Below are 26,814 nucleotides of genomic sequence, written 5' to 3' on the forward strand. Positions count from 1 at the left end.
TTTGGCTCATTCTCTGGATACAAAGTAAATATGGCTAAATCGGAGATACTTTGGCTAAGGAAAGATAACACTTCCTTGCTGGAAACCCCCTTTCACCAAGTGACAAACTCTTTTAAATATTTAGGGATCCACATTCCGATAAGAACTTCGGATTTATATGCTCTGAATATTCCCCCGGTAATAAAAACGATCAAGGAAAAGCTCCTGATGTGGCAAAAACTTCCATTATCACTTTCTGGAAGGATAGCCCTTTTCAAGATGGCCCTTCTCCCAAAATTATTGTACATACTTCAAAATACTCCAATAATTCTTTTGGGAAAGGATATTCGATCTATTAATACCTCTCTTATTCACTTCCTATGGCAGAATAAAAGGTCAAAGATATCCCTCATGAAACTGGCGGTACCAAGAGAAAGCGGAGGTCTTTCTCTACCTGATATAAGGTTTTATAACTTTTCCTTTCTAGCCCGGATTGTAACAGATTGGATCTCGTCCAATAATTATGTATTGAATAACAATCTTGAGTCTAATGTCTGCTATCTGTATTCCTTAGCTGCATTAATACATTTAGAACCTAAAAAAATTCCAGCAGAAATTAAAAGACTTAAAACCATTCTCAACCCACTTAAAGCTTGGCATAAAATAACATCTTTTCTATCAATCAATAATAGAGTTTCTTATCTTTTACCTATAATAGGTAACCCCACTTTTCAAGCAGGCTTGGACTCGGAGGTTTTTAGAAAATGGCATGCTGCTGGACTAACAAAGGTAATTCAAATTACAGATCAAGAAGGGAAATGTATTAAAACATTTCAGAAATTAAAAATGGACTTCGATCTGTCCAACAAAGATTTTTTTTGCATATTTGCAACTAAGACATTTTACCCAGGACCTAGTTAGGAAAGAGGGCTGGGAATGGGGATTGGGTATACTGGATAATTGGTTGGTTTTAACAAGAAATGGCCATATGTCAATTACACCGTGCTATTATCTTCTGAGTACAAAAAAAGGGGCCACGGTATTGGCAAATTTGGTTGCCTATTGGAACATATCAATCCCTCAGAGTAATATGGATATAAAAACGATTCAATTATCAATTAAGAAAATTGCTCAAGTAACACTATCTGCAACCTGGAGAGAGGCACATGTCAAACTCTTGCACGGGGCATACTTTACCCCTGGGAGAGGCTTCAAATGTACCAATGCAGGGTTTAATAAGTGTCCTAAAAGTTCGCTTCAGGCAGCTGATTTAATGCATATGTTTTGGCATTGTCCAAAGATTAAAAATCTATGGGCTAAGGTTGAATATTGGCTCAAGAATGTGCTAAAGATAACATGGCCTTCATTAACATTATATCAGATAATATTCTGTCTTAAGAAAGAACCTGGTAGACAAAATAATGAAAGAATAGTAATATCTACTATACTTGCTACCAGATATTTAATCTGTAAAAAATGGAAAAGTCGTGCAATTCCAAGCATCTCCGAGATTAAAAACTGCATGAAAAAACAATGCATTCTAGAACAGAGAGATTCGGACATAAATAACGATCAGGACATTAAAATATTTTTTGACAAATGGGCAGCCTTCTTAAAAATATTCCCTTCGGAAGAAATGAATCATATAATCTTCCCCTTTAGGAATACAGAAATTGTTTTACTAGGGAACTGGTAAGCAACAAGAGAGAGGTAGCGGTAGAAAGTGATTTTTCCCTTAAATTTTTTTTTTTTTTTCTTGTGTTGCGACTCTGGTTTAGTTGGATTGCCTCTCCGCACGGGGGGAGGGAGGGAGGGAAGGGTTTAGGGGGGGTTGGAAAACAAAAAAATCCCAAGTAATGTTAATAAGCAAAGTTGATTATGTTATATTAATATGCTGATTGGTTATATATATCTGTATGCATAATTAAATACAGTATTATATGAATGAACATATGTATAATTTATGGATTATGATTATGTGTTCAATGCTGTTCATATTCATTCTTGGATAATGTCTTGGTTTATAAATAAAAGTTAAAAAAAAAAAAAAATTGCATGTTCTATCTGAATCACAAAAGAAAAAAATTGGGTTCCCCTTTAATTATAAAATATTAATAATTATTAAAAAATATAGATATATTCTATGGATTATTTAGAATATTTTACAGTATGTAGGAATAGATATACAGGTATAGGTGTGTGTGTATATATATATATATATATATATATATATATATTTCATGTAATTGGCAAGAGTCCATGAGCTAGTGACGTATGGGATATACATTCCTACCAGGAGGGGGCAATGTTTCCCAAACCTCAAATGCCTATAAATACACCTTCCACCACACCCACAACTTAGTTTTACAAAGGTGGTGAAGTAAGTTTGTGCTTGATTTTTATGATTTCTTCTATGATAAGCGCTTCTAAGCATTCTGAAGCCCAATTCCTCTGAGTACAGTGTTTGTCAGAGGGATGTGAAGAGAGTATCACCTACTGATTTTATGGTTTCTTTCACGGGAAATCTTTTCAAGGGTTCTCTGTTATCGGTCGAAGGGATTCATCTCCTACCTCCCTTTTCAGATCGACGATATACTCTTATATACCATTACCTCTGCTGATAGTTTTCAGTACTGGTTTGGCTATCTGCTATATGTGGATGGGAGTCTTTCGGTAAGTATGTATCATTATTTAAGACACTCTCAGCTATCGTTTGGCGCTTTATGTATTAATATAAAGTTTTAAATATATGTATTTTACTTATATTTGCCATGAGTCAGGTCTATGTGTATTTCCCTTTGCAGTCTAAACAGTTTCAGTATAGGAATCATGTTTGGGAAGTTTATTTAAACTTTTTTCTTACCTGGGGTTCAGTCTTTTTCTTATTTGACTTTCATTTTTTTGCGTGCAAATCTAGGCTCGCGAGGGCGCAAAATGCTGTTCATTGCGTCATTCTTGCCGCAAACTTTTTTGCTACGAAGTTGCGCCTTACATGGCGCAAATTTCGTCATTTCCTGCGTCTTTGTTGACGCTAGTTTTGTCGCAAAATCGCATTTGTTATGACGCAAGTTGTGTCATTTCCTGGTGTTAGATTTACGCCAAATAATTTTAACTTCTTTTTGCGTAATACGTCATTCTTGGAGCCAAAATTTTGTTATTTTACCCCTCTCCCACTATTGCTCGCTGTTTTCATGAACTTTGAAAGCTATTATGCCTGCTTTTCTCTACTGAAACTGTTAAATTGTGGAAATTCTATGTTTTGCCTAATGTTATTTTTCTTTTTCTGTTACATTTTGCGAGATGTCTCATTCTGTTCCTGACTCTGATGTTAGTGTAGAAACTATGATGCCCTGGAACACAATTCTACAAAGCTAAGTGTGTTCTTTTCATTATTAAGTTGTTATTTCTTCAGCTCAATTATGTGGCATTTATTTATCATGTTTTATGCTAGCAATGTTTCTACATGTACAATGACATTTACTGTTTTTTACATATTCAGTTCATGTACTTGATTTCATCTGCAAACATCACGTTGTTGCTTATATCATTAAAGGTTATAACTGCTATTATGCCTTTAAGTAAACGTACAAGGTCTTTTCAAAATTGTTAAGATTTAATTAATTTTGTTCTGACCGACAGCATACTTAAGTTTATTCTACTGATGAAGGTTTCTTTGGTTTTAAAGGATCCTGTATCAGTTTGTTAAAAATTCTCCTTATTTTTCATTTGAACATTTTTTGCTCTTTGTTAAGGAAATTTTGTTATTTATAGCTTTTTGGAGTCTAGTCCTCCTATTAACAGTCAGCTAGATTACGAGTTTTGAGCGCTATAGGGAAATTAACGACCACAAAAGCGGCGTTAATTCACCTCCCTATAGCTCTGCTATTACAAGTTTGTAAAAAGCAGGCTTGTGCGGGCGATATGGTGGCGTTGAGCTCCATACCGCACCGAAATACAAGCGCTGATTTGACGTGCTCGTGCACGATTTCCCCATAGACATCAATGGGGAGAGCTGGCAAAAAAGAAGCCTAACACCTGCGATCGCGGAAACAAAAGCTCCGTAACGCAGCCCCATTGATGTCTATGGGGAAAGAAAAAGTTATGTTTAAACCTAACATCCTAACATAAAACTACGTCTAAACACCCCTAATCTGCCGCCCCCGACATTGCCGCAACACACATAATGTTATTAATCCCTAGTTTCCTGCCCTTAACATCGCCGCCACCTAAATAAAACTATTAACCCCTAATCTGCCACCCTTAACATCGCCGCCACCTACATTACATTGGAAAATAACTTTAAACATTGGTTCCAATGATGTTATTGAACATCATTGGAACCACTGTTTAAAGTTATTTTCCAATTGAATTATTATCTTCTCAATCTAGGATTGCTTATATTTCATAAAGTAATGCATTATTAATTCTTGCATTTACAGGGAAATAAAGCCTATTCCTTGAAAAACAGCTCTCCCTAATTTTTATAATACACACCAGAATATTGAATTTTGGACTATACCGTTTGGACTTCTGGGCAACCGTTAAGACATTTATTTGAATGTGATTTATTTGAATGTGATATACTTGGATGTGAACTATTGTTATTTATGTAAGTTTCATATCCAACTTGGATTCGACAACAACATTTTTACAGTCTAGGTGCACCTAGTTTTTTAGGCTGACCCGTTTGGGCGGGCATTAAGTATATGGTTTTTATTATAATATACAGCATTTTACCATATTTGGAAGGTTTTAAGGCATTAAATAACGTGAGTTATCACCACATAGTTTTATTATTGGTTATCTATTTGTATGTACAGATTTTTAATAAATTAAGTTTGTTCTATACCTCTTCTTAGGCGCTTGAATATTTTGGCTAGTGAAAATAAAAATAAAACCTAAGATAGCTACAATATAACTATTACAGGGAGTGCAGAATTATTAGGCAAGTTGTATTTTTGAGGATTAATTTTATTATTGAACAACAACCATGTTCTCAATGAACCCAAAAAAACTCATTAATATCAAAGCTGAATAGTTTTGGAAGTAGTTTTTAGTTTGTTTTTAGTTATAGCTATTTTAAGGGGATATCTGTGTGTGTAGGTGACTATTACTGTGCATAATTATTAGGCAACTTAACAAAAAACAAATATATACCCATTTCAATTATTTATTTTTAACAGTGAAACCAATATAACATCTCAACATTCACAAATATACATTTCTGACATTCAAAAACAAAACAAAAACAAATCAGTGACCAATATAGCCACCTTTCTTTGCAAGGACACTCAAAAGCCTGCCATCCATGGATTCTGTCAGTGTTTTGATCTGTTCACCATCAACATTGCGTGCAGCAGCAACCACAGCCTCCCAGACACTGTTCAGAGAGGTGTACTGTTTTCCCTCCTTGTAAATCTCACATTTGATGATGGACCACAGGTTCTCAATGGGGTTCAGATCAGGTGAACAAGGAGGCCATGTCATTAGATTTTCTTCTTTTATACCCTTTCTTGCCAGCCACGCTGTGGAGTACTTGGACGCGTGTGATGGAGCATTGTCCTGCATGAAAATCATGTTTTTCTTGAAGGATGCAGACTTCTTCCTGTACCACTGCTTGAAGAAGGTGTCTTCCAGAAACTGGCAGTAGGACTGGGAGTTGAGCTTGACTCCATCCTCAACCCGAAAAGGCCCCACAAGCTCATCTTTGATGATACCAGCCCAAACCAGTACTCCACCTCCACCTTGCTGGCGTCTGAGTCGGACTGGAGCTCTCTGCCCTTTACCAATCCAGCCACGGGCCCATCCATCTGGCCCATCAAGACTCACTCTCATTTCATCAGTCCATAAAACCTTAGAAAAATCAGTCTTGAGATATTTCTTGGCCCAGTCTTGACGTTTCAGCTTGTGTGTCTTGTTCAGTGGTGGTCGTCTTTCAGCCTTTCTTACCATGGCCATGTCTCTGAGTATTGCACACCTTGTGCTTTTGGGCACTCCAGTGATGTTGCAGCTCTGAAATATGGCTAAACTGGTGGCAAGTGGCATCTTGGCAGCTGCACGCTTGACTTTTCTCAGTTCATGGGCAGTTATTTTGCGCCTTGGTTTTTCCACATGCTTCTTGCGACCCTGTTGACTATTTTGAATGAAACGCTTGATTGTTCGATGATCACGCTTCAGAAGCTTTGCAATTTTAAGAGTGCTGCATCCCTCTGCAAGATATCTCACTATTTTTTACTTTTCTGAGCCTGTCAAGTCCTTCTTTTGACCCATTTTGCCAAAGGAAAGGAAGTTGCCTAATAATTATACACACCTGATATAGGGTGTTGATGTCATTAGACCACACCCCTTCTCATTACAGAGATGCACATCACCTAATATGCTTAATTGGTAGTAGGCTTTCGAGCCTATACAGCTTGGAGTAAGACAACATGCATAAAGAGGATGATGTGGTCAAAATACTCATTTGCCTAATAATTCTGCACTCCCTGTAGTAATATTGTAGCTTGCTTCGGTTTTTTTTTACAGGTAAGTATGTATTTAGTTTTAATTAGGAATTATTTAGGTAATAATAAAAGGTTTATTTAGATTTATTTTAATTATATTTAAAGGGACAGTCTAGCCCAAAAAAAACTTTCATGATTCAGATAGGGCATGTAATTTTAAACAATTTTCCAATTTACTTTTATCACCAATTTTTCTTTGTTCTCTTGGTATTCTTAGTTGAAAGCTTAACCTAGGAGGTTCATGTGCTAATTTCTTAGACCTTGAAGGCCGGCTCTTAAGAATGCATTTTAACAGGTTTTTCACCACTAGAGGGTGTTAGTTCATGTTTTTCATATAGATAACACTGTGCTCATGCACGTGAAGTTACCAGGGAGCCATCACTGATTGGCTAAACTGCAAGTCTGTCAAAGAACTGAAATAAAGGGGCAGTCTGCAGAGGCTTAGATACAAGATAATCACAGAGGTAAAAAATATATAAATATAACTGTGTTGGTTATGCAAAACTAGGGAATGGGTAAAAAAGGGATTATCTATCTTTTAAAAAAATAACAATTCTGGTGTAGACTGTCCCTTTAAGTTAGGATTAGTCTTATGCTTAGGGTTACGTTAGGGTTAGGTTTAGGGGTTAATATATTTATGTAGTGATGTGGGAGGCCAGAGGTTATGGGGTTAATAGTTTAATTTAGTATATTTCATGTGGGGGGCTTGCGTTTTAGTGGTTAATAGGTTTATTATAGCAGCGGTGTGGGCGGACGGCAAATTTGGGGTTAATATTTAAGTAGTGTTTGCGGTTTAGGGGTTAATAGGTTTATTATAGTGGCGACGATGTCGGGCAGCGGCGGAAGAGGGGTTAATACATTTTAATAGTGGCGTCGATGTCCAGAGCAGCAGATTAGGGGTTAATCATTTTATTTTAGTATTTGCGATGCGGGATGCCCTCGGTTTAGGGGTTAATAGGTAGTTTATGGGTGTTAGTGTACTTTTTAACACTTTAGTTATGAGTTTTATGCTACAGCTTTGTAACTTAAAACTTATAACTACTGACTTTCGATGACGGTACGAATCTTGTACGTATAGGGTGTACAGCTCACTTTTTGCCACCCAGGTAAACTTGTAATACCGGCGCTATGGAAGTCCCATTGAAAAAGGACTTTTTTAAAAGTGCAGTACTGACGTTGCGTGATGGCCAAAAAGGGGTGCAGTACACCTATACCTACAACACTTGGAGGCCCATTTATCAAGCTCTGAATGGAGCTTGAGGGCCAGTGTTTCTGGCGAGCCTGTTGCTCCATAACCCTGTCCGCCTGCTCTGAGCAGGCGGACAGAGATCTCCACAATTCAAGTTTGATCGGGTTGATTGACACCTCCCTGCTGGCGGCCGATTGGCCGCGAATCTGCAGGGGGCGGTGTTGCACCAGCAGCTCACAAGAGCTGCTTGTGCAATGCTGAATACGGAGAGCGTATTGCTCTCCGCATTCAGTGAGGTTTGTCGGACCTGATCCGCACTGTCAGATCAGGTCCGACAGACCTTTAATAAATAGGCCTCTTGTAATAGCGGCGTTATGGAAAAAGCAGCATTATCAAGCATAACAATGCTTTTTCACTCATAACGCCAAACTCGTAATCTAGCTGTATGTTAATCCTTTTCAAATATGGATTTTAACATTTTTGCTCTTGAGTTCTTTTCCTGTTCAATATACTATCTGTATTATATTCTAGAGAATGGTTATTCTGATTCCCTCTTGGGACTGTACTACTATTTCTATGAAAATTGGTACTTATTTTCAGGATTCTTTAGAATCTGAATATAACCTTAGTAGAGCATATTCACGTACTGTTTATATTTTAAGCTCAGCTTTATCTGTGGCTCACATTACTGTTCTCTCAACCTTTGTTGAACAGTTAGCATAATCAGTTTCAGATTCTCAAGTATTTAACTCTGTTTATTTACTTTAGATGTGTTCCTTTAATTATGTTTACTATATCTATTATTATGATTTCAAATATATTTTATTATCTCTATCTTGTTAGGATAATAATTTGTTTGATTTCTATTATCTCCACTATTTTTGGAGGTTTAGAGTTTTTTTCTGCCCCACTTTTAGCCGGTGATGTAGATCAGTTGGTGAATGTCCTGACTACAAACGCTTATTCTAGATCCAAGGGTCATAGATTCATTTCCCGGCAGGGTTAATACAGCCCTTTGGCCCTTTGAGGACAATTTATTGTGTTCCATTTATTTTGGTAATAATAACAACTGTTTTTATCAGCTGCTAATTTGGTTAACTCCGAGTGTAAGCACTGTAAAAGCATTTTTTTGTATCCTTCTGGGAGAAAACGCTATATAATTACTAGTTATTAGACTGCATGAAGGTGCAGTTCTCAAACCAGTCCTTAAGTTGTTTTTGGATGAACTCAGAATCTTTCTTACTCAGTACACTCTGTGAATTTTTTTCAGGAGTGATTATACCAGTTCTTTTAGCAGGAGCAGGGTTTGGGTATCTATTCATATTCTTTTTTTTGTTCCAAAGAAGAAAGGTTTATTCAGTCCAAGCTTGGATCTGAAGACTTTTATATTGTTTTGTTAGAGTCTCAACTTTTAAGTTGGCGATTATAAGGACTATTATGCCTTTTTGTTCAGCAAGGTCATTTTATTTCATTCAGACCACTTGTGGATTCTGAAATGTTCCTTTTTTAGATAAGCTTTACCAATTTGTCGCTTTTCCCTTTTTGTCTAGCAACAGCTTTATGAATCTTTTCAAAGGTTCTTGGTGCCCTTCTTTTTGTTTTCAGACAGTAGGGTATTGTGGTGCTTCCTTATTTGGATGGTATCTTGGTATTAGCTTAAACTTTTCTTTTATTAAAGCCGATCAGATAGCTCAGCATGCTAATGCACTGTGGCTGAGCTCTGTAGCAACCTGGGGGTTGCAGATTCGATTATCGGCGAGGTCCATTCAGCCTTTCATCCTTCCGAGGTCGATTAAATGAGCAGCGTCTTGAGTCCCTTACGGGTGATTAGACGCGCTTTACAAGTACTCAATACTTACATATCAAAGACCAGTATTCAAATATATGGACTTTTTGGAATCCCTCAACAATCAGTTTTGTTTCTTCAAGACATGGTTAGAGGATTTAATTTACCTAAGAGTTTCGTAATTCCTCAGACAAGGGTCACTTCTTTTTTGGGTTTCTAGACGGATTCTGTGTTTGTCTTTGTCTTTATCGGACAAAAATCAATTGTAATTGGTGTTAGCCTGTCTAAATTAAAGTCGAACATTTCTTTCAGTGGCTATGTGCATGGAAGTTTTATATCTCATAACTACAGCATCGGGCGTGGTTCCCTTTTCATCTGAGATCTCTCTTTGTTTTGCATACTGAATCAATGATGCAGGGATTGTTTTTAGATATCACAGTTGATATTTTTAAATCCTAACACTCTACTCTCTCTGTTTTGGTGATTAGTTTATCATCGTTTTATTCAGGGGGCCTCCTTTTGTTCGTCCTTCCTGGACTGTATATTTAATGGATGCAAGTCTTACAGGTTGGGGAGCTGTCTGAGGGTCTCTGACAGCACAAGGGGTTTGGAAACGAGGTTTCCAATTGATATTTTTCAGAGTTCTTTCAGGCTTGGCCTCTTTTAGGAGAGAACTTTTTTTACTTTCAGACAGACAATATCACAATTGTGGCATATGTCAATCAACAAATAGGGACTCGTAGTTTCTTAAGCAATTAAGAAGTATCTTGAATACGTTCTTAGATGGAATTTATCTCCTGTCTTTTTTCTACATTTTTTTTTATCTCAGGTTTAGACATTTGGGAGGGGGATTATCTCAGCCGTCAGTCTTTACATCCGGGAGAGTGGTATCTCTATACAGATGTGTTTTCTCAATTTCCCAGGTACCTTTTCAGGATCAGGGATCCTCAGGCAGAAATAGTGGATGCATTAGCAGTGTCTTGGTTTTGCAACCTGACTTCATCTTTCCACCTCTGTTTTTTTCTTCCAAGGGTGATTTCCAAGATCATATTGGAACAGTCTCATGTCTTTCTGATGGCATCAGCATGGCCTCACAGGTTTGGTATGTGGATCTTGTTTGGATGTCCAGTTGCCATCCTTGGCCGCTTTTTCTTTGGCCAGCCCTCTGGTTTTAGGGGCTATTTTTCCATTGGGATCTCAAATTACTAATTTGATGGTATGGAAGCTGATTAGTGTTTAGTCATAGAGGTTTCTCTGACTCAGTTTTTATCACTATGTTGCAGGTTTAAAAGTCTGTTTCAAGGAACATGTATTATCAGGTTTGGAAAACCTATATTTTATAGTGTTCTCATAATTTCTTTTGGCATTCTTTTAGAATTCCTAGGATTTTACAGTTTTTTTTACGATGGTTGGTATAAGTTTGTCTGCAAATTTTTTGAAGGGACAAATCTCTGTTCTTTCTTTTTTATTTACTAGAAAGATTGTTTAAACTTCCTGATATTCACTGTTTTGTTCAGGCTTTGGTTGGTATCAAGCCTGTTCATTTATTAATTTCTCTTTTGTGCAGTCTTATTTGGTTATCTACTCTCTTGGAAAGTGTTTTCTTTTGACTATCTCTTCTGCTACAAAAGTTTCTGATTTATCAGCTCTCTCTTGTGTTTCTCCTTATCTGATTTTTTTCATCTAGATAAGTTGTTTTGTGGACTTCTTTTTTTTCCTAAGGCTGTGAATTTGAACAACATTAGTAGAGAAATTGTTGTTCCTTCTTTGTGTCCTAATCCTAAATAATTATTTGAGAGTTCTTTACATCCTTTGGATGTGGTAAGAGCTTTATAATTCTATATAGAGGTTTCTAGAATATCAGAAGACTTCTAGTCTATTTGTTGTTTTTCTGGTTCCAGAAAAGGTTAGGAAGCCTTTGCCAATTCTTTGGCATCCTGGTTAATACTTTTGTTTTTCAAGGCTTATTTGGAGGCAGGGCAGGCTCCGCCTCAGAGATTTACAGCTCATTCTACTAAATTTAGTCGCCATTTCTTGGACTTTTTCAGAATGAAACTTTGATCAAATTTGAAAATTAGTAATTTGGTCTTCTTTGCATATTTTTATTGTTTTTGCCATGCTGATGTATTTTGCTTCTTCTAAAGCAGTCTTAGGTAGAAAAGTTCTTCAGGCAGCTGTTTCAGTTTGATTCTACTGCTTTTGATTTAAGTTTTTTTAAGAAAATTATTGTGTGGATTTAATTTCTCAGTGGAAATAGCTGTTGTTTTATCCCTCCCTCTCTAGTGACTCTTTTGTGGACTTTAACTAGCTCATGGACTCTTGCCAATTACATGAAAGAAAACATAATTTATGTAAGAATTTACCTGATAAATTAATTTCTTTCATATTGGCAAGAGTCCATGAGGCCCACCCTTTTTATGGTGGTTATGTTTTTTGTATAAAAGCACAATTATATTTCCAGTTCCTCTATTTGTATGCTTTTTTACTCCTTTTTGTTATCACGTCACTACTTGGCTATTCGTTAAACTGAGTTGTGGGTGTGGTGGGAGGTGTATTTATAGGCATTTGAGGTTTAGCAAACTTTGCCCCTCCTGGTAGGAATGTATATCCCATACATCACTAGCTCATGGACTCTTGCCAATATGAAAGAAATTAATTTATCAGGTAAGTTCTTACATAAATTATGTTATTTACAATAATAATTACATTGTTCTGTATGTGAAATATTCATAACTGCTGTCGGGTTAGCGCACAAACGATAGGTTTTTTCTTCTGTGCTTTTCATTGACTTCTATGGTGAGAATATGTTTACGCAGTTGTGATATTTGGTTAGCTAACCAAATGTCACCCAACAAAAAGCTTACGTCTAGCAAAGTTTACCCTCGAACGAGAGCGCTAAATAAAATTCCACACTTCATATAGCCCTTAATATATAATACTTAAAAGTAAAAATATTACAACTAAAAGTCCATTATGCTTGCTGTCTTTTTAATAGTATGGTTTTTAAAAATATATTACTAGAAAAAATGTGTAATTTTGCTTGATCTGCCTCTTTACTTATGCAGTGTTTCTACCTACTGGGTATAAATTGAAGAACTGTAGAAAACCTTATCAGTGTAAAATGTTTATCTAAAGGTATTTCACTTTCACTTTTTTCTTTTTACTTTTATAACAAATGTTGGTACATGAAGCACCATTTTTTTCTTTCAGAGCATACAGTTTTAAACAACTTTCCAGTTTACTTCTATTATCAAATTTGCTTCATTTTCTTGGTATCCTTTGTTGAAGATGCAGCAATGCATTACTGGGAACTAGCTGAACACACTGGGAATAAGAGGCATATATTTGCAGTCACCAATCAGTAACTTTCTCCCTATAGTGTATTGCTGCTCCTGATCCTACCTAGTTATGTTTTTTAACAAATGATACCATGAGAACAAAGCTAATTGCATGCTCTGTCATATACATTAAAGTTTCATTCCCCTCCATTTTAGGTGTATAGATTATAGTTCTTCCATACAAAATGTGACTTTTCATTGGTTTAATCGCTATTTAGCCTCACTGCACAACCTGTAGTGCAGTGCGAGATTGACGTTGCGTTACAGGCTAAAATGCTTGCGGTATAGCTATACCGACAAGACTCGTAATGGCTGCGTTACTGTTTTTACGCTGAAATGGCCATTTTCAGCCGTAACTCAAAACTCGTAATCTAGGTGCTTCTTGGTACTGCAGGAACCCTCAAGGAATATTAGAAAGGCTTCAAAGTGGTTCAGCGCACTTTGCAGGGTTCTGTATATGAATGTGAGACACCTACATTACAATATAATGCTTAAAAAAAAGATTTTGCATCAACAAAGAACTGACAGATCTTTAAAAATAAACTTGACTGAGTGATGAGCTTTGGAGATTTTGGCTGTTGGTGAATGCTGTAATGTAAAAACAAGAAAAACGCCATTTACATGTAATGTAAAAACAATGAAAACCTTTTTTTTTTTAGTTTTGGGTATTGAGCCATTAAGTTACGTGTTCGTTATGCAGTTTACCCTTGATGATGGAACAGAATCACTGAATGCCTACTTGTGGAATTATTCCGTAAGTATAAGAAGTTCCCTAAAACAATTAATTGAATTGAAGTTCTTTTAACAATAATTAACTTGTAAATAAAAAATAATAATTAAACATTGTCTTTGCTTTTTGTTTGTGAACTGAGGAACCCCAGAAAAAATGTTAGATGGGAAGGTGTTCAAAAGTTTCATAATTAAAGCATGTTATAAAAAAAAAAATTGTTTAAATCTTATATCTAATTTAAAGGGACAGTCTAGTCAAAATATAAATGTTCATGATTCAGATAGGGCATATCATGTTTTAAATAGGGCATGTAATTTTAAACAACTTTCCAATTTACTTTTATCATCAATTTTGCTTTGTTCTCTTGGTATTCTTTGTTGAAAGCTAATCCTAGGAGGCTCATATGCAAATTTCTTAGCCCTTGAAGGCTGCCTCTTATCTGAATGCATTTTGAAATTTTTTTCACAACTAGAGGGCGTTAGTTCATCTGTACCATATAGATAACACTGTGTTCATGCCCGTGGAGTTACCTAGGAGTCAGCACTGATTGGCTAAAATGATAGTCTGTCAAAAGAACTGAAATAAGGGGGCAGTCTGCAGAGGCTTATACAAGTCAATCACAGAGGTAAAAAGTATATTAATATTACAGTGTTGGTTATGCAAAACTGGGGAATGTCTAATAAAGGGATTATCTATCTTTTTAAACAATAAAAAAATCTGGTGTAGACTGTCCCTTTAAGTCTGTAAACACAGTGAAGCAGGTCATTTTACTGCTGCTAGACACAGGATCTTTGTAATAAGATAGGAGAGATGTATGCCTCTTGTGAAGTCATTATCTTTTAAGGGGCATGGAAGTGATACATTAATTAAATGCCCCAATTTACAGTATATCCTTCTGTAGCTGGTTTCAGACTGCCTCTTTGCATCTTGTTTTCAATTTTCTTTACAAAAGGATGATGCAGTCAATGGCAGCAGCCGATCAGTAGTACCTCCCCTGTAGAAATGAGGAGATTGGGAGAACATGAGCATGAGTGTAATCTTATTAACCCAGTGGAACCCCTGTAGGTTGCATCAGCTTTATATTTTAGGTAAATGGAGGACAGACATCTATGGAGGGGCACACGATCATAACAATAATGGAAGTAATCATTTTAACATTTTCATCTAGGCAGTAAAATACAATTTGATAGAGCTGTAAGTGATGCATTAAGGCATGTGCAATATACTCAGTGTGTGTACCCTCTGATCTGTAGTGAAAAACAATAGTGCAATTGGATCTCAAACCCATCCAGCTTATTATTAGTGAGAGCAGCAAGGGTGTAGCTCAAGTCTCCCTTGTGGCTTCTCATATGTTAAGGAATATTTAAATATTTATGTTGTATGTTCTATTAATACATCTAATTGCTGCAAGTTCATTTAAATAACTTTTTCACTGCTCTACAGTCAAATAATTTGTGTTAAGCTTCCATGATACACTGTAGTATGAAATTTAATTTAAAAGAAATAAGGATCCAAACTGGGAAATAGCATCATGGGATTTATCTTTTCCTTTTCTTACTTTCTATCTTTCTCTTCTCTCTCTTTAAAATTCTCTTTCTATTGCTTTCTCTTTCTCTCTTTAATTTCTTTCTTTTTCTCTCTCTTTCCTTTTTTCCTTTCCTTCCTTCCTCTGCATCCTCACTAAAACTGGATACAGGACATTGATAAAATATGCTGTATAAACCATGACTTTTATAATCAGTGGGATATAACTTGACTTTAGATAATCTACATGGTATTACATTCTTTTCTTTCATGTAATTGGCAAGAGTCCATGACCTAGTGACGTATGGGATATACAATCCTACCAGGAGGGGCAAAGTTTCCCAAACCTCAAAATGCCTATAAATACACCCCTCACCACACCCACAATTCAGTTTTACAAACTTTGTCTCCTATGGAGGTGGTAAAGTAAGTTTGTGCTTGATTTTTATGATTTCATCTATGATACGCGCTTCTAGATGTTCCAATCAGCCAATAGAATGCAAGCTCAATCCTATTGGCTGATTGCATCAGCCAATAGGATTTTTCCTACCTTAATTCCGATTGGCTGATAGAATTCTATCAGCCAATCGGAATTCAAGGGACGCCATCTTGGATGACGTCATTTAAAGGAATATTCATTCATCGGGTAGTCGTCGGCCTGGAAGGATGCTCCTCGTTGGATGTCTTGAAGATGGACCCGCTCCGCTCCAGATGGATGAAGATAGAAGATGCCGCCTGGATGAAGACTTCTGCCCGTCTGGAGGTCCTCTTCTGCCCGGTTGGGTGAAGACTTCTCAAGGTAGGGTGATCTTCAAGGGGGTAGTGTTAGGTTTTATTAAGGGGGCATTGGGTGGGTTTTAGAGTAGGGTTGCTTGTGTGGGTGGTGGGTTGTAATGTTGGGGGGTATTGTGTTTTTTTGTTTTTACAGGTAAAAGAGCTGATTACTTTGGGGCAATGCCCCGCAAAAGGCCCTTTTAAGGGCTATTTGTAATTTAGTGTAGGGTAGGTATTTTTATTTTTTGGGGGGGCTTTTTTATTTTATTAGTGGGAATAGATTAGGTGTAATTAGTTTAAAATTATTGTAATTATTTTATTATTTTCTGTAATTTAGTGTTTGTTTTTTGTACTTTAGTTAATTTTATTTAATTGTATTTAATTATAGTGTAGTGTTAGGTGTAATTGTAACTTAGGTTAGGTTTTATTTTACAGGTACTTTTGTATTTATGTTAACTATATAGTTATTAAATAGTTAATAACTATTGTACCTAGTTAAAATCAATACAAACTTGCCTGTAAAATAAAAATTAAGCCTAAGCTAGTTACAATGTAACTATTAGTTATATTGTAGCTAGCTTAGGGTTTATTTTATAGGTAAGTATTTAGTTTTAAATAGGAATAATTTATTTAATGATAGGAATATTTATTTAAATTTATTTAAATTATATTTAAGTTAGAGGGGGTTAGGGTTAGACTTAGGTTTAGGGGTTAATAAATTTAATGTAGGTAGCAGCGGTGTAGGGGGGTCAGATTAGGGGTTAATAAATTTAATGTAGGTGGCGGCGATGTAGGGGGGGTCAGATTAGGGGTTAATAAATTTAATGTAGGTGGCGGCGGGCTCCGGGAGTGGCAGTTTAGTGGTTAAACACTTTATTTAGTTGCGGCGGGCTCTGGGAGCGGCGGTTTAGGGGTTAAACACTTTATTTAGTTGCGGCGGGCTCCGGGAGCGGCGGTTTAGGGGTTAAACACTTTATTTAGTTGCGGTGGGCTCCGGGAGCGACGGTTTAGGGGTTAAACACTTTAGTTGCGGTGGGCTCCAGGAGCGGCGGTTTAGGGGTTAATAAGTATAATGTAGGTGGCGCCGGTGTAGGGGGGCAGATTATGGGTGTTTAGACTCGGGCTACATGTTAGGGTCTTAGGTGTAGACGTTCCCATAGGAATCAATGGGATATCGAGCAGCAGCGAACATAAGCTTTCTCTGCATTCAGACTCCCATTGATTCCTATGGCATCCGCCGCCTCCAGCGGCAAAAGTAGTCAGATAGTGCCGAACTTGCATTCGGAACATCTGTAGTGACGTAAGCATCGATCTGTGTCGGACTGAGTCCGGCGGATCGTATGTTACGTCACTATATTCTACTTTTGCCGGTCTGTAGGGTTTGATAACTATGGCGAGTCAGGCTCGCCACAAATACGCTGCGGATTTCCAGCGTATTTGTGGTTGACAGCTTGATAAATAGAGGCCTATGTCTGCTATTGCGCCTTCAAATAAAGTAAAAGGTCTTTTAAAACTTCTCATACTACTGATGAAATTTGTAATGACTTACAAGATACTGATATATCCTCCTCTGATGAGGATCTCTCGGATTCAGAAGATCCTACTAAGATCCTACAACAGACATTGACACTGATAAATCATCTTATATTTTTAAGATTGAGTATATTCGTTCCTTGTTAAAAGAAGTGTTAATAACTTTGGTTATAGAGGAGTCTGTTTCTCTTGATAATAAATCCAGTAAACGTTTAAATTCTGTCTATAAACCTCCTGTGTCTACTCCTGAGGTTTTTCCTGTTCCTGATGCTATTTCTGATGTGATTGCTAAGAAATGGTCTAAACTTGGTACTTCTTTTGTTCCTTCTTCAAGGTTTAAAAAGTTGTATCCTCTGCCAGTGGCTAAATTAGAGTTTTGGGAAAAAGTCCCTAAGGTTGATGGGGCTATTTCTACTCTTGCTAACGTACTACTATACTTGTGGTAGATAGTACTTCTTTTAAGGATCCTTTAGATAGAAAAATTTGAATCTTATCTAAGGAAAGCTTATTTACATTCTGGCTATATTCTCAGACCTGCCATTTCTATGGCTGATGGTTGGATAGCTTAGCACAATGGGAAAAAGATTCTGATTTGCATAGCATTGTTCGTTTGCGTCAACATGCTAATCATTTTAACTGTAATGGTATATTTGATATAATCAAGATTGATGTTAAATCTATGTTTTTGGCTATTTTAGCTAGAAGAGCTTTATGGCTCAAATCATGGAATGCTGACATTGTATCTAAATCTAGGTTGCTATCTCTATCATTCCAGGGTAATAATTTATTTTGTTCCCAATAGGATTCTATTATTTCCACTATTACTGGAGTGAAGGGAGTTTTTTTGCCCCAAGATAAAAAGTCTAAGGGTAAATCTAAAACTTCTGATCGGTTTTGTTCCTTTCGTCAGACTAGAGAACAAAAAACACTCTTTCCTCTAAGGACTCTGGCTCCAATTGGAAGCCATATTCGAGTTGGAATAAATCCAAGCCTTATAAAAAGCCAAAGCCAGCCCCCAAGACTGCATGAAGGTGCGGCCCTCAATCCAGTTTTTCTGGTGGGGGGTAGATTAAAATTATTTCAAGACATTTGGGCAGGTTCTGTTCAGAATCCTTAGATTCAAATTATTGTTTCTCAGGGGTATCAAATAGGTTTCAGAATAAGACCTCCTGTGAGAAAATTTTTTCTCTCTCACGTTCCATCAAATCTTGTGAAAGCTCAGGCCTTTCTGAGGTGTGTTTTAGATCTGGAGCTTTTAGGGGTAATTGTACCAGTTCCACTTCTGGAACAGGGTCTGGGTTTTTATTCAAATCTATTCATTGTCCCGAAGAAGGAAAATTCAGTTCTGGATCTGACATTTTTGAATCAATTTGTAAGGGTCCCAACTTTCAAGATGGTGACTATAAGGACTATTCTGCCTTTTGATCAACAAGGTCATTACATGTCCTCAGTAGACTTACAGGATGCATATCTTCACATTCCGATTCATCCAGACCACTATCGGTTTCTGAGATTCTCTTTTCTAGACAAGCATTACCAATTTGTTGCTCTTCCATTTGGCCCAGCGATAGCTTCAAGAATCTTTTCGAAGGTTCTAGGTGCCCTTCTATCTGTAATCAGAGAGCAGGGTATTGTGGTGTTTTCTTATTTGTTCAATATTTTAATTTAGCAGAATCTCACATGAATCAACTTGTGTTGTTTCTTCAAAGACATGGTTGGAGGATCAATTTACCAAAGAGTTTCTTGATTCCTCAGACAAGGGTCACCTTTTTAAGTTTCCAGATAGATTCAGTGTCCATGACCCTGTCTTTAACAGAGAAGAGACAAATGAAATTGGTTTCTGCCTGTCGAAACCTTCAGTCTCGATCATTCCCTTCAATGGCTATGTGCATGGAAGTTTTATATCTCATGACTGCAACATTGGACACGATCCCCTTTGCTCGTTTTCATATGAGACCTATTCAGCTTTGCATGCTGAATCAATGGTGCAGGGATTATATTCGGATATAACAATTGATATCCTTAGATCCCAACACTCAACTCTCTCTGACTTTGGGGTTAGACCATCATCGCATTATTCACAAGGCCTCTTTTGTTCTTCTTTTCTGGACTGTGATTTCAACAGATGCAAGTCTCACAGGTTGGGGAGCTGTTTGGGGGGGTCTTTGACAGCACAAGGAGTTTGTAATCCTCAAGAGGCGAGGTTGCCAATCAATATTTTAGAACTCAGTGCTATTTACAGGGCTCTTCAGGCTTGGCCTCTATTAAAGAGGGAATCAATCATTCGTTTTCAGACAGACAATTTCACAACTGTGGCATATGTCAATCATCAGGGTGGGACTTGCAGTCCTTTATCGATGAAAAAAGTATCTCAGATACTTTTTTGGGCGGAATCCAACTCCTTTCTAAATTATGCAATACATATCCCAGGTGTAGACAATTGGGAAGCGGATTATCTCAGTCGTCAGTCTTTACATCCGGGGGAGTGGTCTCTCTATCCAGATGTATTTTGTCAGATTGTACAGATGTGGAGTCTTCCTGAAATAGATCTGATGGCTTCCCATCTAAACAAGAAGCTTCCCAGGTACCTTTCCAGGTCCAGGGATCCTCAGGCGTAGATGGTGGATGCGTTAGCAGTTCCTTGGTTTTACCAACCTGCTTACATTTTTCCACCTCTGGTTCTTCTTCCAAGATAATAGAACAATCGCATGTGTTTCTGATAGCACCAGCATGGCCTCACAGGTTTTGGTATGCAGATCTTGTTTTAATGTCCAGTTGCCAACCTTGGCCACTTCCTTTAAGGCCAGACCTTCTGTCTCAAGGGCCGTTTTTCCATCAGGATCTCAAATCGTTAAATTTGAAGGTATGGAAATTGAACGTTTAGTGCTCAATCATAGAGGTTTCTCTGACTCGGAGTTTAATACTATGCTACAGGCTCGAAAGTCTGTTATCGGGTTTTGAAAACCTATATTTCATGGTGTTCTCATAAATTCTTTTGGCATTCTTTTAGAATTCCTAGAATTTTACAGTTTCTTCAGGATGGTTTGGATAAAGGTTTGTTTGCAAGTACTTTGAAGGGACAAATCTTTGCTCTTTCTGTTTTATTTCATAGAAAGATTGCTAATCTTCCTGACATTCAATGTTTTGTTCAGGCTTTGGTTCGTATCAAGCCTGTTATTAAATCAGTCTCTCCTGATTGGAGTCTTAATTTGGTTTTAAAGGCTTTGCAGGCTCCTCCGTTTGAGCCTATGCATTCTCTGGATATTAAACTACTTTCTTAGAAAGTATTGTTCCTTTTGACTATCTCTTCAGCTAGAAGAGTTTCTGAATTGTCTGCTCTCTCTTGTGAGTCTACTTTTCTGATTTTCCATCAAGATAAGGCTGTTTTACGGACTTCGTTTAAATTTCTTCCTAAGGTTGTGAATTCTAACAACATTAGTAGGGAAATTGTTTTTCCTTCCTTGTGTCCTAATTCCAAGAATACTCTTGAAAGATCTTTACATTCTTTGGATGTTGTAAGAGCTTTGAAATATTATGTCGAAGAAGACTTCTAGTCTATTGGTTGTTTTCTTTTGGTCCTAGGAAAGGTCAGAAAGCCTCTGCCATTTCTTTGGCATCTTGGTTATATCTTTTGATTCACAAGGTTTATTTGGAGACGGGACAGTCTCCGCCTCAGAGAATTACAGCTCATTCTACTAGATCAGTCGCCACTTCTTCGGCTTTTAAGAATGAAGCTTCGGTTGATCAGATTTGCAAAGCAGCAACTTGGTCTTCTTTTGCATACATTTACTAAATTTTACCATTTTGATGTATTTGCTTCTTCTGAAGCAGTCTTTGGTAGAAAGGTTCTTCAGGCAGCTGTCTCAGTTTGATTCTTCTGCTTATGATTTAAGTTTTTTCCTTTAAATTTATGTGAAATTTATGAGAGACTTTTTTTTTTGTGGATTTATTTTTTTCAGCGGAACTAGCTGTTTTTATTTTATCCCTCCCTTTCTAGGGACTCTTCTGTGGTCTTCCACATCTTGGGTATTTCTATCCCATATGTCACAAGCTCATGGACTCTTGCCATTTACATGAAAGAACTTACCTGATAAATTAATTTCTTTCATATTGGCAAGAGTCCATGAGGCCCACCCTTTTTTGGTGGTTATGGTTTTGGTATAAAAGCACCATTATATTTCCAGTTCCTCTTTTTGTATGCTTTTTTTACTCCTTATTTTATCACCCCACTACTTGGCTATTCGTTAAATTGAATTATGGGTGTGGTGAGTGGTGTATTTATAGGCATTTTAAAGTTTGGGAAACTTTGCCCCTCCTGGTAGGATTGTATATCCCATATGTCACTAGCTCATGGACTCTTGCCAATATGAAAGAAATGAATTTATCAGGTAAGTTCTTACATAAATTATAATATTTCCATTTCTCTTGTTAAGTGTATCCAGTCCATGGATCATCCATTACTTATGGGATATTCTCCTTCCCAACAGGAAGTTGCAAGAGGATCACCCACAGCAGAGCTGCTATATAGCTCCTCCCCTAACTGTCATATCCAGTCATTCTCTTGTAAGCCTCAACCAAGATGGAGGTCGTAAGAGGAGTGTGGTGTTTTATACTTAGTTTATTCTTCAATCAAAAGTTTGTTATTTTTAAATGGTGCCGGAGTGTACTGTTTATCTCAGGCAGTATTTAGAAGAAGAATCTGCCTGCGTTTTCTATGATCTTAGCAGAAGTAACTAAGATCCATGGCTGTTCTCACATATTCTGAGGAGTGAGGTAACTTCAGAGAGGGAATGGCGTGCAGGTTTTCCTGCAATAAGGTATGTGCAGTTAATATTTTTCTAGGGATGGAATTTGCTAGAAAATGCTGCTGATACCGAACTAATGTAAGTAAAGCCTTAAATGCAGTTATAGCGACTGGTATCAGGCTTATTAATAGAGATGCATACTCTTATAAAAATGTAATATAAAACGTTTGCTGGCATGTTTAATCGTTTTTATATGTATTTGGTGATAAAACTTATTGGGGCCTAGTTTTTTTCCACATGGCTGGCTTGAATTTGGCCTAGAAACAGTTTCCTTAGGCTTTCCACTGTTGTAATATGAGTGGGAGGGGCCTATTTTGCCATTTTTTTGCACAGCAAAAATTACAGACACAGACATCCAGCTTCTTCCTGCATGATCCAGGACATCTCTGGAGGGCTCAAAAGGCATCAAAGTCGTTTTTGAGGGAGGTAAAAAGCCACAGTAGAGCTGTGGCAGTTATTGTGACTGTTTTAAAAAAAAAAAAAACGTTTTTGTCTTTTATTATTTTTTGGGTATTAAGGGGTTAATCATCCATTTGCAAGTGGGTGCAATGCTCTGCTAACTTGTTACATACACTGTAAAAATTTTGTTAGTGTAACTGCCTTTTTTCACTGTTATTTCAAATTTTGACAAAATTTGTGTTTCTTAAAGGTGCAGTAACGTTTTTTATATTGCTTGTAAACTTGTTTAAAGTGTTTTCCAAGCTTGCTAGTCTCATTGCTAGTCTGTTTAAACATGTCTGACACAGAGGAAACTACTTGTTCATTATGTTTGAAAGCCATGGTGGAGCCCCATAGGAGAATGTGTACTAAATGTATTGATTTCACCTTAAACAGTAAAGATCAGTCTTTAAATATAAAAGAAATATCACCAGAAGATTCTGACGAGGGGGAAGTTATGCCGACTAACTCTCCCCACATGTCAGACCCTTCACCTCCCGCTCAGGGGATGCACGCTAATATGGCGCCAATTACATCAGGGACGCCCATAGCGATTACCTTGCAGGACATGGCTGCAATCATGAATAATACCCTGTCAGAGGTATTATCCAGGTTGCCTGAATTAAGAGGCAAGCGCGATTGCTCTGGGGTTAGGAGAAATACAGAGCGCGCAGATGCTGTAAGGGCCATGTCTGATACTGCGTCACAATATGCAGATCATGAGGACGGAGAGCTTCAGTCTGTGGGTGACATCTCTGATTCGGGGAATCCTGATTCAGAGATTTCTAATTTTAAATTTAAGCTTGAGAACCTCTGTGTGTTGCTTGGGGAGGTATTAGCTGCTCTGAATGACTGTAACACAGTTGCAGTACCAGAGAAATTGTGTAGGCTGGATAAATACTATGCGGTACCGGTGTGTACTGATGTTTTTCCTATACCTAAAAGGCTTACAGAAATTATTAGCAAGGAGTGGGATAGACCGGGTGTGCCTTTTTCCCCACCTCCTATATTTAGAAAAATGTTTCCAATAGACGCCACTACACGGGACTTGTGGCAGACGGTCCCTAAGGTGGAGGGAGCAGTTTCTACTTTAGCAAAGCGTACTACTATCCCGGTTGAGGAAAGTTGTGCTTTTTCAGATACAATGGATAAAAAATTGGAGGGTTACCTTAAGAAAATGTTTATTCAACAAGGTTTTATTTTACAGCCCCTTGCATGCATTGCGCCTGTCACGGCCGCGGCGGCATTCTGGTTTGAGGCCCTGGAAGAGGCCATCCATACAGCTCCATTGACTGAAATTATTGACAAGCTTAGAACACTTAAGCTAGCTAACTCATTTGTTTCTGATGCCATTGTTCATTTGACTAAACTAACGGCTAAGAATTCCGGATTCGCCATCCAAGCGCGTAGGGCGCTATGGCTTAAATCCTGGTCAGCTGACGTGACTTCGAAGTCTAAATTACTCAACATTCCTTTCAAGGGGCAGACCTTATTCGGGCCTGGTTTGAAGGAAATTATTGCTGACATTACTGGAGGTAAGGGTCACACCCTTCCTCAGGACAGGGCCAAAGCAAAGGCCAAACAGTCTAATTTTCGTGCCTTTCGAAATTTCAAGGCAGGTGCAGCATCAACTTCCTCCGCTTCAAAACAAGAGGGAACTTTTGCTCAATCTAAGCAGGCCTGGAAACCTAACCAGTCCTGGAACAGAGGCAAGCAGGCCAGAAAGTCTGCTGCTGCCTCTAAGACAGCATGAAGGAATGGCCCCCTATCCGGCGACGGATCTAGTAGGGGGCAGACTTTCTCTCTTCCCCCAGGCGTGGGCAAGAGATGTTCAGGATCCCTGGGCGTTGGAGATCATATCTCAGGGATATCTTCTGGACTTCAAAGCTTCCCCTCCACAAGGGAGATTTCATCTTTCAAGGCTATCTGCAAATAAGATAAAGAAAGAGGCATTCCTACGCTGTGTGCAAGACCTCCTAGTTATGGGAGTGATCCATCCAGTTCCGCGGACGGAACAAGGACAGGGTTGTTATTCGAATCTGTTTGTGGTTCCCAAAAAAGAGGGAACCTTCAGACCAATTTTGGATCTAAAGATCTTAAACAAATTCCTCAGAGTTCCATCTTTCAAAATGGAAACTATTCGGACCATCCTACCCATGATCCAAGAAGGTCAGTACATGACCACAGTGGACTTAAAGGATGCCTACCTTCACATACCGATTCACAAAGATCATCATCGGTTTCTAAGGTTTGCCTTTCTAGACATTACCAATTTGTAGCTCTTCCCTTCGGGTTGGCTACAGCCCCGAGAATCTTTACAAAGGTTCTGGGCTCACTTCTGGCGGTTCTAAGACCGCGAGGCATAGCGGTGGCTCCGTGTCTAGACGACATCCTGATACAGGCGTCAAGCTTTCAAGTTGCCAAGTCTCATACAGAGATAGTTCTGGCATTTCTGAGGTCGCACGGGTGGAAAGTGAACGAGGAAAAGAGTTCTCTATCCCCACTCACAAGAGTCTCCTTCTTAGGGACTCTTATAGATTCTGTAGAAATGAAAATTTACCTGTCGGAGTCCAGGTTATCAAAACTTCTAAATGCTTGCCGTGTTCTTCACTCCATTCCGCGCCCTTCGGTAGCTCAGTGTATGGAGGTAATCGGCTTAATGGTAGCGGCAATGGACATAGTGCCATTTGCGCGCCTTCATCTCAGACCGCTGCAATTATGCATGCTGAGTCAGTGGAATGGGAATTACACAGATTTGTCCCCTCTGCTAAATCTGGATCAAGAGACCAGAGATTCTCTTCTCTGGTGGTTGTCTCGGGTACACCTGTCCAAGGGTATGACCTTTCGCAGGCTAGATTGGACAATTGTAACAACAGATGCCAGCCTTCTAGGTTGGGGTGCAGTCTGGAATTCCCTGAAGGCACAGGGATCGTGGACTCAGGAGGAGAAACTCCTTCCAATAAATATTCTGGAGTTAAGAGCGATATTCAATGCTCTTCTGGCTTGGCCTCAGTTAGCAACACTGAGGTTCATCAGATTTCAGTTGGACAACATCACAACTGTGGCTTACATCAACCATCAAGGGGGAACCAGGAGTTCCCTAGTGATGTTAGAAGTCTCAAATATAATTCGCTGGGCAGAGTACCACTCTTGCCACCTGTCAGCAATCCATATCCCAGGCGTGGAGAACTGGGAGGCGGATTTTCTAAGTCGTCAGACTTTCCATCCGGGGGAGTGGGAACTCCATCCGGAGGTGTTTGCTCAGTTGATTCATCGTTGGGGCAAACCAGAGTTGGATCTCATGACGTCTCGCCAGAACGCCAAGCTTCCTTGTTACAGATCCAGGTCCAGGGACCCAGAAGCGACGCTGATAGATGCTCTAGCAGCGCCTTGGTTCTTCAACCTGGCTTATGTGTTTCCACTGTTCCTCTGCTCCCTCGACTGATTGCCAAAATCAAACAGGAGAGAGCATCGGTTATTCTGATAGCACCTGCATGGCCACGCAGGACTTGGTATGCATACCTAGTGGACATGTCATCCTTTTCACCATGGACTCTGCCTCTAAGACAGGACCTTCTGATACAAGGTCCTTTCAATCATCCAAATCTAATTTCTCTGAGACTGACTGCATGGAGATTGAACGTTTGATTCTATCAAAGCGTGGCTTTTCCGATTCTACCACAAGATATGGAGTAAATATCTTTATTGGTGTGAATCCAAGAATTACTCATGGAGTAAGGTTAGGTTTCCTAGAATATTGTCTTTTCTCCAAGAGGGCTTGGACAAAGGATTATCAGCTAGTTCCTTAAAGGGACAGATTTCTGCTCTGTCTATTCTTTTGCACAAGCGTCTGGCAGAGGTTCCAGACGTCCAGGCATTTTGCCAGGCTTTGGTTAGAATTAAGCCTGTGTTTAAGCCTGTTGCTCCCCCGTGGAGCTTAAACTTGGTTCTTAAAGTTCTTCAAGGAGTTCCGTTGGAACCCCTTCATTCCATTGATATTAAACTTTTATCTTGGAAAGTTCTGTTTTTGATGGCTATTTCCTCGGCTCGGAGAGTCTCTGAGCTATCTGCCTTACAATGTGATTCTCCTTATCTGATTTTTAATGCAGATAAGCTAGTCCTGCGTACCAAACCTGGGTTTTTACCTAAGGTGGTTTTTAACAAGAATATCAATCAAGAGATTGTTGTTCCATCATTGTGTCCTAATCCTTCTTC

The 26,814-nt window shown here is 38.3% G+C and overlaps 1 protein-coding gene across 2 annotated transcripts in view; it reads left to right on the top strand.

Moving 5' to 3' along the window:
• POT1 (protection of telomeres 1) overlaps window positions 1-26,814 on the top strand; it is a 640,429-nt gene that overhangs the window by 566,055 nt on the left and 47,560 nt on the right. For both annotated transcript variants that reach the window (XM_053716650.1, XM_053716651.1), the window contains one exon: window positions 13,455-13,549. In XM_053716650.1, the coding sequence (XP_053572625.1) occupies window positions 13,455-13,549 (95 nt within the window). The remainder of the gene's footprint in view (window positions 1-13,454; window positions 13,550-26,814) is intronic.

Source organism: Bombina bombina, chromosome 6 (genome assembly GCF_027579735.1).
Source record: "Bombina bombina isolate aBomBom1 chromosome 6, aBomBom1.pri, whole genome shotgun sequence".
NCBI classification, from domain to species: domain Eukaryota; kingdom Metazoa; phylum Chordata; class Amphibia; order Anura; family Bombinatoridae; genus Bombina; species Bombina bombina.